At 41.9% G+C, this 14,456-nt stretch overlaps 2 protein-coding genes across 2 annotated transcripts in view; both read right to left on the bottom strand.

The window, feature by feature from the left end:
- The window catches only part of LOC310742357 (uncharacterized protein), a 43,430-nt gene extending 43,380 nt beyond the window's left edge, over window positions 1–50 (bottom strand). Inside the window, exon 1 of the mRNA XM_083571752.1 lies at window positions 2–50. The gene's annotated coding sequence lies outside the window, so the exon portion shown is untranslated. The remainder of the gene's footprint in view (window position 1) is intronic.
- A 1,591-nt stretch (window positions 51–1,641) lies between these two features.
- On the bottom strand, window positions 1,642–13,562 carry LOC310742376 (uncharacterized protein). Its single transcript, XM_083571797.1, has 9 exons — window positions 13,491–13,562; window positions 12,706–12,843; window positions 12,133–12,246; window positions 11,377–11,487; window positions 10,257–10,355; window positions 9,291–9,377; window positions 5,935–6,086; window positions 4,826–4,935; window positions 1,642–2,014 (listed from the first exon to the last, which is right to left on the bottom strand). Exons 2-9 carry the CDS (start codon window positions 12,812–12,814, stop codon window positions 1,864–1,866), a joined length of 933 nt encoding a protein of 310 aa, XP_083427923.1. The 5' UTR covers window positions 12,815–12,843; window positions 13,491–13,562; the 3' UTR covers window positions 1,642–1,863.
- Between the last annotated feature and the right edge of the window lie 894 nt (window positions 13,563–14,456).

Raw genomic sequence — 14,456 nt, 5'->3', positions numbered from 1 at the left:
CCTTGGTGTTGCCATGGAACAATCTTTTCTCTAATTTCATCCTCCCACTGGCTAAGAACCACCCCCTTGTGATGTCAGGCATTCCAAAACTCCTCCCATTTATGCTATACCATTTCCTGATTGGCTGCTGATTATATCCAATCAGCATGCAACATAAAGCATAAATACAGGAAAATGTTGATTTCAGATTTGATATACTACTTCTTTTTTTCGAAAGTTATTAGTTTTGTTTTTTATTTAGGCCTGGTACATATCCCTTCAAAGCATATCCCTTTGAAGAATCCTTACTCCTCTACACTAGGCTAGTAATATTGGAAAGTTTCATATCTCAGCACTTGTACCAGGAAATATGGCAAAGTGCATTAGTGTAAATCTTCATTTGCAAAGTTAAAGCACAAAGAAAAGGAACAGAAGCAGTCAAATTTCAACATGTTCGGTATACGTTTACTGAATGTACCATCATCAAAACATACACGCCACCAGTTTTATTTTTCCAGAAAAAAGGGTAGTGTTCCATGCAGGGCTGTCTTTACCTGGGGGTGCAAGGGGTGCAGGGCCCCAGGCGCCCGCCGCTTGAAGCCGCCTAAGCTCTTAACTATATACCTGATATGAAATATAAATAATTTTGATCAAGCTAGGAAAACAAAATTCATATATACTTATGTATTACCGAAATACTCCCCGTAACCCCCTCGTGAATGTTACGAAAAAGGAGCAATGCTGGCTGAGTGCTCCAGATGGCTGGAAAGCCAAACAGGATGTTGCTGTTTTGGGACTGTACCGTGGGAACAAAGGAACAGTCTATTCACACCACTGAGCACCGGATGTTAGCTCAGAGTGTCATCTGACCTGTACTGGAAGTACATGGGAGGAGTTATTCTCTCTCTGCTGTTGATGTAAAGACAGTGCAGACACGTTTTCTCTGTACTGCTGGAAAGACAGAAATAAAGGCATGTAAATACATTTCTGTCTGTCTCTCTCCCCTCCCTAGGGATGGCAGGGGAGGGATGGTGTGTTCTTCTCACGTTTGAGGAGGATCGCCGATAGAGATCTCGCCTTGTCTTGCCGGGAGCCGCTGACGGGGGAGATCAACAAGGAACTCAAGCCGGGCACCTGGAGAGTGGCCAATTCCTCTGACTAAGGCTTGAATTCCGACAGTGAAGATCAAGCCTGTTGGAACGATCAGGCTCACACTCCATCTGCCATTCTCATGGTACCTGGAAGTCCAGACCCATGGTTACAAGTTACAAGAAAGAAGATTCCAAATAAACCTCTTTCTGACACTAAGAGCAGTTCGACAGTGAAACAGTTTCCCTACACTGGTGTGGACCCCCGTCTTGCCCCCTATCAAATTCTGAAGAAATCAAGAGCAGCTCAATGTGTTTGTTGCCCAATGTTAACTCTATATGACAGTAAGGGTGCCTGAATTTCCAAAGTTGTATTTGTGATTAGTCTGCTAGAAGAAGACACCAGGCGCTGGGTGGCCCCCATTCTCATTGGCTGGCATGCATGGTTGTCCTTATGTGCCTTCTAAGGTAGTGGCGATGGAGATAAGAAGGGGCAATGGGGCATCAAACACACCGAGTAAGGAAACAAATATTGGTATGCATTGCAAATAAATACATTAAACAGAAAACAGGCTATGATTGGACTCTTCCATTTTTTATTTTTGTAGCCATCTATGTCTGATCTTGCAGAATAAGGTATTTTCAAGGTGTTTTTGAGGGCTGATGCCAGAGAGTCCCATATTCTAGATGGCAGAGTGTGGATTGTGCATTAAAACATTGGGGTGGAAGTAATCTCTTGGTTTTGCTTTTGTGTAGTGATCATGAGATCCAGTTTCGTTCATCTTAAAGTGTCTTCTTAGAGCCAAGCATCATCTGGCACCTTCTTACAAATATACGGCATTTGTAGATGACATTCTAATGCCATCCAGCAACCACCAGTGCAATCAAAGCTCATTGCAGTGCAGTCATGGTTCAATTCATCATGTGGCGAATATATATTCCAGTACCTGAAAAGAAAAGAAACAGCAGCACTGAGCAATCAAGATTGGATGTTTACTTCCTCACCCACTCCCTGTGCCTTCTACCATTAAAAAAATGTTCATCTCTTTCTCTCTTAACATCTACCCACAATTGTGATGGATTTTTCTCCCCATATTTTAGAATTCTAACCATGTAAAAGAAGAAGAAGGAAAGTACTGTGGGTCAAGACTATCTTTCTTCTTCTTATATGAAATAATTTCTCATAGGAAACTACAAAAATAAAAATAAAAATAATGAGGTCTCCCTTTGGAAGGCTCTGTTACACACAAGAACTTGCATTCAATTTATTTAACAATTTTGGGCAGTATCCAATGCAGTACTTCTGCTATTGCCAGGATTTCCATTTCTGCAACGGAACTGGCCCGCTCTCCTCTCCATATGCACCCACTGTTGGAATCTCAGCCATATCAGTCAGAGGAATTTGGCCACTCTCCAGGTGCCCGGCTTGGATTCCTTGTTGATCTCCCCCGTCAGCGACTCCCGGCAAGACAAGGCGAGATCCCGGCGATTCTCCTCCAACGTGAGAAGAACACACCTTTCCTCCCCCATCCCCAGGGAGGGGAGAGAGACAGACAGAAATGTATTTACATGCCTTTATTTCTGTCTTTCCAGCAGTGCAGAGGAAACATGTCTGCACTCTTTCTACAGCAATAGCAGAGAGGGAATGACTCCTCCCATGTACTTCCAGTACAGGGTCATGTGACACTCTGAGCTAACATCCGGTGCTCAGTGCACATAATAGACTGCCCCTTGTTCCCACGGTACAGTCCCATAACATCAACATCCTGTTTGGCTTTCCAGCCATCTGGAGCACTCAGCAGCATTGCTCCTTTTTCGTAACACCCACATCCACCTCAGATCTGCTCTCTATCATTGTGGGTTTTGGAGAGAGGGTTTTGGAAGAGAGATCCTTACTCTCAAGTAGCAGAGTTAGCACAGTAGTGATTTTTCTGAGCATATTAAAACCTTGTTAGATTTGCATCCACCTTCATCCACCTTCTCTCACATCCATCACCCACCCCATGCATGAGGAGAGCAATGACACTACACAGAAACAAAAATAGCTAAATCTACAGCTGAAATACAAAATATAATCTATAACCACAAAGCCATTATGGAGTTGATTGATTGAAATGATATGATATCTCTCACATATATCGTATCTAAATCTTACATGCTGGTTCTATGTTTAATCAATTATCCATAGTTGATAAAAAATATCCCGCTAGCCCCCACTCATTGTCACTTCTAGTAAAGCCTTGCATTCTCCAGTGTCCATTGTATACTGAATCAAGTCCCACTACACAGATCTAAAATTCTGTTGTAAATGTATTCTGTAAGTCCCTCATTTTTAGCTCTCCAGGAACCTTTTAAATTGTTGTTAATAATAATGTTTTAATAGGTTTTTAAAAAAAACTCCCATGACATGTTTGGGTTGGATCTGACCTTTGATCAAGTCTAAGATCACATATAGCATTGGTTCCCAACTGGTGGACTCCATGACGCCATTCACATAACAAAAACTGCTGCAGAGATATCAAAATGTTCAAAGGTAGGGTGGCCCATGGTTTGGCTTTTGAAAAACAAGGGGTCTGCAGTACTTAGCTAACTGGGAACCACTGGCATACAGGGTTTAAGTTCCCAGCAAGTATTATACAAGCCCACTGCCCATTTGTAAAGTTTATGTCAGTGTTTGAAAAAGAAAAGGTTCTGACTTCCTTTGACTCCTTCACCTGGTCCTCAGAGCCTAGTTGGCACAAAAGACTATCTTTGCAGAATTCTGCTTTTATTCTTAAAAAAAGTTAGGTGAAAGGTTGCATGAGTCATGCAGGCTTTGCCGATTCACTGTAGGCCTCTGACTCATGCCGATTCAGTTCCTTTTGTATTAAAGAAACAGCGGCAAATTTTAGGCCGTGACAGTTTACTGAATACCTTTGCCAAAAAGGATTAGTGGTTGGTATTGGGTGCATCAATGGAGATGAATGTCATTGGATTTTGTTCCAGGAGAACTTGTAAAATTTAAAGCAGCCCTCTGTTAATCCAGTCTTGGTAATAAATGCCAGTCCAGTTCTCTGTTCTACTACCAAGCTGTGGGTGAGTGAGATCTTACTCTGACCTTGTACATCCATCAACACAAGCTGAAAAGAGTTGTTAGATACTTAAAGGGAACCATGAACTGTCTTAAACTGCCCACTGACAGCAAAAACTATTTGGAATCTGTCACAGCTTCTTCAGTTGTGATTCCAGCTTTGCAGGGGTTTGACTAGATGAGCCTTGGTGTCTCATCTAACTCTAAATTTCTATGTGTCTATGATTATATACAAGAGAGTGAGATTCATCTACCCTATCTTACACACTTACTTCATCTGCTCTTATTATTTTAGGTTTGAGATTGCTGGTTATTCAGATTGTCTAGCAGATAACTGTAGAAATACTTTCCTAAAGAGAGGGTAGCTCAGCTTTAGGTTCTTGTTAGTCCTTTTGAAGCTGAGCTAATCAGCACAAACTATTTAAAAGGATGCCTTCAGCCTCTTCCGAATCACCGCATTCATTAGGTTAGAGAAGCAGAAAGAGTAGCCTTCCTGCATCTCCAAACTAGTGAGAAGCAGCAGTCACTCACCTGGACAGTGATGTGGAGGAGTACATATGTAGGTCTTTGGTAGTAGAGAAAATTACATGACAAAATATATTTGGAGAGGGAAAGGATCAATTATGTAAACAGAATCTGCAAGTTTGGGGAATTTATGCCATTAACAAATGTTGCTTCAAAAACTTACTGGAATTCAGGTGGTTTCCCTGATAGCCATTTCCAAACCGCTTCCTTGTCTTTAAAGAGTCCAGTCCAAAAAAACTTTCTACGACTTTTTACTTGATGGTTTATAAAAAACTAGAGTAGGAGTGGAGAGAAAGAAAAAAACAGAAAATCATCCCTATGAATGAGGAGCATCCCCAGACAATGTCCCTTTCTCTGGGAGACTATAGTCCTTTGCAGACATTGAACAGGCATAAAACAAACACATTTCAAAAGGAGCAGGTGTCACCACTGAAGGTCCAATCCATATTTTTGAGGGGAAGCAGTGATCAAAATTATACATAATATTCCAAGTATGGTATATGCACTATTGTCCCCCTGATCCAAATTATGATGATGATGATGGATGATGGAATCAATGAAGTATCCCAAAGAGGAAATATTGTAGTGAAGGGGAACTTCACCTGCCCTCACCGAGACTGGCTACATATCTGTTTCAGTCATGACACAGAGTTAAAATTTCCAGATACTATAAATGACTTTGCCATAGAACAGTTGGACATTGACCTGTATAGCAAATACTTCAATTTCTGTATCCATGCTTGTTTGTTGGTTCCAGAGCTACTGGAATCAGTCTGGTTGTGGTATGCTTGATGGGTTGATGATGGGGTCTCACCCATGTCTGTGCCCTACAGCACCCTAGTAGCCTCTTCCTGGGCTAAGGGGCTGGGAGAGGGATATACCTTGCAAGCTCCTCTAGAGTCATCTCCATGATACTCTCCTGCCAGAGGGCTAGGGTGGTGAGGGAAGCCTTTTTTCTAAGCACTCAGTACATCTCAAAGAGCAGAGGAAGAATCTACAAGATTTCCCTCAAGTATCTACTCCTCCTCCTTCAAGACCTCCTTCCTGACTACCAGCTTCATTCTATTAGAGTTCAGCAGCACCAAGAAACCTTAGTTAGCCCCAGATGGTAGCAGCTGGTCCCTGCCCCACCCACCTCTTGGCTTGACTGATGGAGTTGCTGTCTTGGCTGCATATAGGTGGATTGGAACTTCTTAATTGGATAGTGATGATAGGAGCACTTTGACTCAAGGAGATCCCCTACCTTTTTCAATACTTGGCTTTGATGCTCACCTGTTCTTCCACTGTTTCTATAGAAACGAGCTTGGCGCCTTCCCCCTCACACTTTTTTTGGGAATCCATCCATGAGCGTAGCTCAGCAGAAAACAGATAGAACGAATTTGAAAATATAACCCAGCCATCTTTCAAGTTTCTAGTAAGGATGTCTTTCAGTCAAGCCAGAGGAAGAAGAGAAAAAGAAAGAGAATTTAAGAGGAACAAACTTGTATGCCTGTGTAGATTTCAATTATTTTTGTTAAGTTCATTTCTGTGGCCACATGATAACATATATTCATCTAGGAAGCTCAAAAAGATTAAAATAAGAGCAACATTAACTCTTCAACCACTTCATGATGCTGCAGGAAATACCCGGGGGGGGGGGCATAGCTGGAAAAGGGAGCACAGTGAAGAACCTTTTATTTGAGGGAATAGACAAAAGATGCATGTTCCTTCACAGGCCTTATCTGAACCCCAGGGGCCTCACCCACTTGTTTCCACCTGGATACTCAGGGCAGCATCAGGGCAGACTTGAAGGTTGGGAAGGGGGAGTAGCTGTGGTTTATCAAAATTCTCTTTCTCTCTCTAGGCTAACTGTCCAGTTGCGGAGGTGGGGAGAGGAAGCTAGAGTGTGTATTCCTGACATCCTTTTTATATTGACATTAGAAATATTGTTGTCGGAAATAAGGAAAGACAAAGAGATCATAGGAATAACATTGGGAAAAGTGGTTTTTAAGATCAGGGCTTTTGTGGATGATATTTCGTTAAGAACAGAAGAACCAGAAGCAAGTATCGCTGAAGCAATAAATATAATATATGACTTTGGCAAGGTGTGTGGCTTTAAAATGAATACGGAAAAGACAAAACTTAGGTAAAAAATATGCAAGAACAAGAGCAAAAAGAACTTCAGGAAAAGGTTTGCTTACAGATTGTTAAGAAAGCAAAATATTTCATTATAGATCTAACTATGAAGAATATTAATCTGTACAAAAATAATTATGAGAAAGTTTGGAAAGGAATAAGGAAAGGTTTTGAAACCTGGAGTAGATTAATGATATTAATATGGGGAAGAGTCTCCATAATGAAAATGAATGTCCTGCCGAAAATGAAATATTTATTCCAAACAATACCAATTATAAATAAAGAGAATTGCTTTGAAGAATGGAGGAAAGATATAATGAGATTCGTATGGCAAGGAAAAAAACCACGGATAAAATATAAATTATTGACAGAAAGAAAGGAAAGGGGAGGATTAGCATTGCCAAATCTAAAATGATATTATGAAGCAGAATGTTTAATATGGGTAAGACATTGGATTAGATTGGAAAAAATTAATATATTGGATCTTGAAAGCTTTAATAATAGACACAGATGGCATGTGCATTATGAGAAAGTAAAATGCAATAAAGAATTCACAAGTCATGTATTAAGAGGTGCATTATATAAAGTTTGGAACAAATATAAATTATATCTGGAACCACAGACACCTTGGTGGAAAACCCCTGCTGGAGGCGTATGCTATCAAAAAACTGAATATGGGGACAAATTGGCCAACATATAGACAATTATTGGAAGATGAACAAGGGAAACTCAGATTAAAATCCTATGAAGAGATGCAGCAATTTGAAGTTGACAGAGGGCAGTACATACAACTTAGAAGTATATTCAACTTGGATCAAAAGAAAGGATTTGCAAAAGAGGATTTGAAATTAAACGTCACAGTGACACAGAATAACAAGAAATTGTTATCCAAAACATATAATCTTTTATTGGACTGGGAATTGATGGAGGAAGAAGTGAAAGAAACGATGATTAAATGTTCTCAGGATCTCGGACATACTATCTATCTAGAGCAATGGGAGAAACTCTGGCGAGAGGATATATGATTTACTGCCTCATATACAATTAAAGAAATTTTTGTAAAGATGTTCTATAGGTGGTACTTAACGCCAGTTAAGTTGGCAAAGATATACAGTGGTACCTCAGGTTATATACGCTTCAGGTTACATACGCTTCAGGTTACATACTCCTCTAACCCAGAAATAGTGCTTCAGGATGAGAACAGAAATCGTGCGGCGGCGGCGTGGCGGCAGCAGGAGCCCCATTAGCTAAAGTGGTGCTTCAGGTTAAGAACAGTTTCAGGTTAAGTACGGACCTCTGGAACGAATTAATTACTTAACCTGAGATACCACTGTATCGTATTTTTCGCTCTATAAGATACACTTTTCTCCTCCTAAAAAGTAAGGGGAAATGTGTGTGCGTCTTATGGGGCAAATGCAGGCGGGAGGCTCTGTCAGCGCTCCATTTAAAGAGCCACATGGAGCATGTGTGCGGCTCTTGGGGGCTGCACACATGCTCCGTGCGCTCTTTAAAGTGAGCACGGCTCTTCGGGGAGCCTTAGCCACGCGCAGCTTCTTCCGGGCAGAGGATGAAGGCTCCCCTTGCCCGGGAGAGGCTGCGTGTGGCTAAAGAAGAAGCCCTGTGTTTTGATTCAAGACATGACATCCAATCACAGGACATTTCAGGATTTGGGCTATTGCCATTGGCCCTTAACCTCTCAGTTATGATTCTCAGCTTGGGAGTTTAGACAACCAATCATATTGAGAGTGACAGTGGTCCAGGACTTCAGAAATGTATATAAGCATATAAGCCCCTGTTGTCCAGTTCTGTTAGTTCAATAAAGGTTCTTGCTGTTATCACTGGGTCTTGCTTGGTGGGAACCCACCTAAAATTCATTATCTATTTAGGAAGTGTTTCCAGTGAAGGAGAGCCCACCTTAGAGACCTGTGCAGATAAATGGAGGACCCTATCCTGACCTAGCTTTGGCAGTCTGAGTACTTGCTGTGGCACCAGATCAGACCCGTGGTAGAGAGAGGATTGCTATTGTCCACAGGTATTCTAACCCACATGCCAATGAGCCAATTGACTATGTGAGGGGGCTTGAGGGCTCCTTTCTGATGATGGGCTTGTGAAACTGGGGAGAAATTTTGCTGTTGCACCAACCACCCCACTGCCCAGCAGTCTCTCTGAGCACATTGGTGGAAGTTGCCTCGGGAGTGCTATTCAAGAATCCCTCTCCCATGGGTGAATATAATAAAGGACAGGTCTTTTAGGTGACCTGTTTTGATTGTCTCTGCTACAGCAAAAATGACAAAGTCTTTTCTTTCCTCACCATAGAAGCTAAATCAATTCAGCAGATCAGGAGAGCTGAACTGAATATCTCTGATGTTTCCCTGGGGCGGCACCATGCAAAGGAGAGCAGCACTCTGCTCTGGCTCTAAGAGTATTCAGCTAGAGGAGGGGCTTTCAGCTGGGGCAGACTCAGGGCAGGTTCCCAATGCACTACAATTCTTCAGCATCATAAGGTAGCTTACCAATTTCCTTTTGCAGTTGATCATTTCTGTTTTCAAGAAACCGCATTTTTTCTGATATGTTTTGAGCTGCAGCGAGTATTTGGAAGTCTAAAAGATATGAAACAGTTTAAAACAGGAATATCTGAAATAACAATCAGCAAATATTAAGAAACCATTTCCAAACATTTTAAAACACTCTAGCGTGAAACACGAAGCAGACATCCAGGATGGGGTTCTTATGAATATGAGGGCAGACTTGATTCTTCATGGCTGAGATCACCAATGAAAAGCCTCAGAAGAATCCTGCAGCTGGATCAGACCAAAGCCCCATGCAATCCACTCTCCTATTCTAAATTAAAACTGGCTCATGAAGTATCTCTAATGTTCCCTTCCTTTGTTCTCCTTTTCTGCTGGGAATCACAAGGCCACAAAACAATTTCCGCCTTGAGTCCCACAGTAAAGCCAAGTATACACAGAATATTTTGCAGTTTTCAATTATGCTTTCTGAGATCTAAGAAAATAGAGGTGGACAAACTCTTTTATTAGTGAATATAGAGTTGCATTCCACATAGAGCTAAGGGGGTCATTATGTCAGTGCAAGGATTTCTCCTTGTGCAATGCAATCTTCAGCCCCTTTCCCTCTTTCCCCCATGTGTTCTGAAGTTTCCCCCACCCTGGAGAGCAGCTTTGGTGATGGCATGCAGGGAGAAGTGGGGCCAAAGTTCCCTTGTGCTAGTGCTAAAATTTTGCAGTAGCACAAACACTGTGAGTTACAGTGTGACAGGGGAGGACAGCATTTCTGGTGGGGTGATGTGAGAATCACAACCGTCTACTTTTCTTCCTGCTGAGAAATGAAAAAGTGATGAGTTTCATTGAATATATGTATTGCTCACACAATATAAATCCCAAATTGAACTACAGGAATTGAAGTCTGTATAAATTAAACATGTTCTAGCAAAAGTGAGGATGTGGAAATAAAATGCTTACCATCCTTGTCCTCATAGAATTTATCAGTCCCAACAACAAAGTTTCGAATCATGTTCATTGCCATTTGAATCTCCACTCTTTTTTTCATTTCCTTCTGATCTAAGAAGGAGGTAGGTAGAAAAAAAATTAAGAAATTGTGTTCTAACTTAGTAGTCTGATGAGCTGGGGGAAGGGATACTTGGTTTCAAACTGCTTTTAATATTTTTAATATTTTCTGCTCCCAGCCCTTATACTGAGGTTTCCAATGACTTGATTGTGGCTGCCCTGGTGCTCTGAAATCCTGTTTCCATTTGACCTGTTCCTTCTGTCATCAGATGGTTGGCCTTCCTTTGAAAGCTTTAGATTTTTGGTTGTCTAGATGCACCTGTCCTCTTTGTCCTACAGAATGGGATTTGCCAAGCTGCCTCATGCCCTGCCGTATGCTTAAAATATGTAAATTCTTGGATTATTTGGTTTCCTCCCCCGAAGCTTTGCTTACTTTGAGTGCTCTTTAAAAATGAATTAGCTATGAAAATAAGCCATTTGTTCATCTATCCAGTGCTATTTTTCTAGAAAAAGAGACACTGGAACTTAGCATGAATGCCTCCCTTGTTCTTTTAGATTAGCAACGGAGCCCACCTGAGAGGGGCCAGAACAGAGTCCTGATGAATTTCTGCTGAAAAAAGTCCTGCATATATTTCGATATTTAGGTAGGCTCTGGACCCTCCCACTTTGGCCATGCCTTATCCTCTGCAGCCTGTTTTCCCCAAGAACTTTCCTTCTTTGGACTGGAGCCCTAGCAGAGGGCAAGGTGGTGAGGACCAGGAATTGGGGCTCTCCCCCAGCAAATGAGGATTAGTTGGGAAAGGAGCAAAGAATTGCAACTGGGAAAGGGAATTGTCCAGGGTGTCCCAGGGACTTGTGCAAGTCTGTGCTTCTGTTCCAAGTGCTCACTTATTCAGGGAGAACAAAACAGTGCCGTTGCTCTCACTGGGTGACAGCTGTAACTCCCTCCATTATATCAAAGAGAGATGAAAGGGATAAATGGAAGGTGGATCCTGCCATCTCTTTTTGGAAATGCTGTTGGCATTGAAGGAAAGCCCGTGACATTAGTTGCAAAGTATGCTAATTATGTACTTACATAGAAGGAATATCAGCAGTGTCATGGCAGTAAGGATGAAAATCTCAAGTACGACAAATCTTTCACCCGTTGGAGATGTGATGAAAGCAACCATGTTCTGAAAACCAGATGCTTGAAGAAAGAAAATTCTGCTTTAACCATCAGTAACCAACATACCATTCCCAGCCCAGGAAAAGGGGTTCCATATGCTGTGGTAGCCATCAGCCAGAGACAGTCAACTGTTCAAGGGGTGGTAATCTGGGTGGTTGAGCAGGTGGAGGAAGCAAGGGGGGATACCTTGCTGCTTGAGGAAGCTTTTCTGACCAATGTCTGGATCAGAAGACAGTAGCCTTCGATACTAAAGGACTTTCTCGTCCCCAAACAAATGACAAGATTCTCCCTCTGTACACATAATTCCACATACAGAAAGTGGGCTGGCCATTGGCTCTTATTTGGATGCTGTTGATGGGGCAGCAGATTAACTGAGGAGGTGCAGTGCAGCTTGTGTGGTCTACCCATCTCTACCCACCCCAGCACCTGCTACCTGAAACAACTGCCTCATTCTGCCTAAGCAAAGAGTGGGCTGAATCCTGGGGTTTCTATGGGGCTTCATGGATCTCTGGCACCCAAAGAGCTTTGTGTGCTTTTCTCTGCACTCCTCCCTGGCACAATATGACTGGTTCCACTCCCTGCCTGTCTCTCCATCAACTTCCCTTTCCCATGCATTCCTCTACTTTATGAGAAACCTCATCCCATATGACTGTGCTGTATACAGACCACCAGTTTCATCTGCTGCTGCTGTTGCTGTTGCTGAATCCTTTCTGGGTGCTTCATTATTTATAGACTCTGCACCCTTTTCGGATGCTGGCGTCTCCACCCTTTCAGTTTTTTCTGTGAAACAACAAGCCATTATAACATGGAGGATAAGACTATGAACCCATTGGTTGGAGTATAATTCTCTTGTCAAGTATGAGAGTTCACAATGTTCACTTTTGTTGTCCTGTACTTAATGCCTTATTACAAGAACATAATTTTTAAATTAGATACACGTGTAGAAATGTAAATGTTTGCATTATTATAAAAGATGCAGGAGGAAATGACTAGCAATAGGACCCACAAAGGGGAGGGGGGAAGTCCAGGAAATTCTCTGGAATCTTGTTTTTATATTGTATGTTGATATGTGATTGTAAAATTTTGATTTGAAAAACCAGATAACAAAATAAATAAATAAAAAGACTTTGGAGACCACAAGTTGGACCTGGAATAGAAGCAGACGGAAGCCGTGCATTTCCGGTGCATTCCTCTACTTTATGAGAAACCTCATCCCATATGAATGTGCTGTATACACACCATCAGTTATAGTTGCAGGTGGTTCTGCCTCCGCTGGTGCGTCTTCTGGTGCCGCAGGCTTTGTGGATTTTGTGGGCTTTTCAGGCTTTGTGGGTGCTGGCTTCTCCATTCTCTCAGTTTTGTTGATGAAGCAACAATCTAGAATCAGATAAAAACAAATGGCGAATAAGACTATGAGCACATTAGGTAGAAAGCGGCCTCTATCAGTATTAGACAATCCTTTCCCATGAAGGCATTGTTGAGTCCAACATAATTGAATCGTCTCTCTCTTTTCCTTTTGCTGGATCAATCTCAGTTTTAAACCAAAAGAGATGTTCCACATGGATTCCAAGGCATTTTTAAATTTTTTAGGTAATATAGCACATTCTCATTTTGCATCCTATTCCTCTCTAAACTCCTGGACATCTAGTTTACAGGGCTCCAGTAAGATGTTCACCATTTAATAGATAATGTGGGATCTATTAGGGAAGTTTTTAATGTGTGATGTTTTATTCTGTTTTTAATCCATTGGGAGCCGCCCAGAGTGGCTAGGTAAACCCAGCCAGGTGGGCGGGTATAAATAAAAAATTATTATTATTGGTGTTATTTATGAGGTCTTCAGATGTTCCAGGGTGCCAATTCCCTCCATCACAGGCATCAAGGTCAATGGTTGGGGATGACGGGAGTTGTAGGATGACTTATCATTTAGCCTCTTAGTGACCTTTTGGCCTTGGAATGAGACCCTGCAAATATCACAGCTTGTAAGGAAAGTGTTCCACCCCTCAGACCTCTTTCTGTTTGGATACCTTGGTGTTGTCATGGAACAATCATTTCTCTAATTTCTTCTTAAGGTTGTTTTATCCTCCCACTGGCTAAGAACCACCTCCCTTGTGATGTCAGGCATTCCATAACTCCTCCCATTTAGGCTATACCATTTCCTGATTGGCTGCTCATTGTATCCAATCAGCATTCCACATAAAGCATAAATTCAGGGAAATGTTTATTTCAGATTTATTATACTACTTATTTTTTTCCAGAGTTATTAGTTTTATTTTTTTATTTAGGCCGGGTACATACTTTACCTTCAAAGCGTATCCCCACAGAAGAATCCTTACTCTTCATAAACTCTGCTAGTAGTATTGAAAGCTTCCTATCTCAACATTTGTACCAGGAAATATGGCAAAGTACATTAGTGTAAGGGACATGGGTGGCGCTGTGGTCTAAACCACAGAGCCTAGGGCTTGCTGATCAGAAGGTCGGCGGTTTGAATCCGTGCGATGGAGTGAGCTCCCATTGCTCGGTCCCTGCTCCTGCCAACCTAGCAGTTCGAAAGCACATCAAGTGCAAGTAGGTAAATAATTACCACTCCAGCAGAAAGGTAAATGGAGTTTCCGTGCACTGCTTTGGTTCTCCAGAAGCAGCTTAGTCATGTTGGCCACATGACCCGGAAGCTGTCTGCAGACAAACGCCGGCTTCCTCGGCCTATAGAGCGAGATGAGTGCCGCAACCCCCCAGTCGTCCACGACTGGACCTAATGATCAGGGGTCCCTTTACCTTTACCTTTACATTAGTGTAAATCTTCATTTGCAAAGTTAAAGCACAAAGAAAAGGAACAGCAGCAGTTAAATTTCAACATGTTCGGTATACATTTACTGAATGTATCATCATCAAAACATACATGCCACCAGTACTATTTTTCCGGAAAAAAAGGTACTGGAACTGAACTTGTACACTTCCCTTGCTTTCTCATAATGGTGTCTGCCTGAGAGGTG

This window comes from Podarcis filfolensis (assembly GCF_964270895.1).
Source record: "Podarcis filfolensis genome assembly, chromosome: 9".
Lineage (NCBI taxonomy): Eukaryota > Metazoa > Chordata > Lepidosauria > Squamata > Lacertidae > Podarcis > Podarcis filfolensis.
This window is presented reverse-complemented; position numbering and strand designations above follow the sequence as displayed.

Excerpts from the sequence above, each read along its gene's own strand:
- LOC310742376 (XM_083571797.1), bottom strand. The coding sequence starts at position 12,814 with ATGGAGAAGCCAGCACCCACAAAGCCTGAAAAGCCCACAAAATCCACA. Across the intron at positions 6,087-9,290 it reads TCAACTGCAAAAGGAAATTG|ACATCCTTACTAGAAACTTG; the intron begins GTAAGCTACCTT and ends CTTGACTGAAAG. Across the intron at positions 4,936-5,934 it reads TAGAAACAGTGGAAGAACAG|TTTTTTATAAACCATCAAGT; the intron begins GTGAGCATCAAA and ends CTCCTACTCTAG.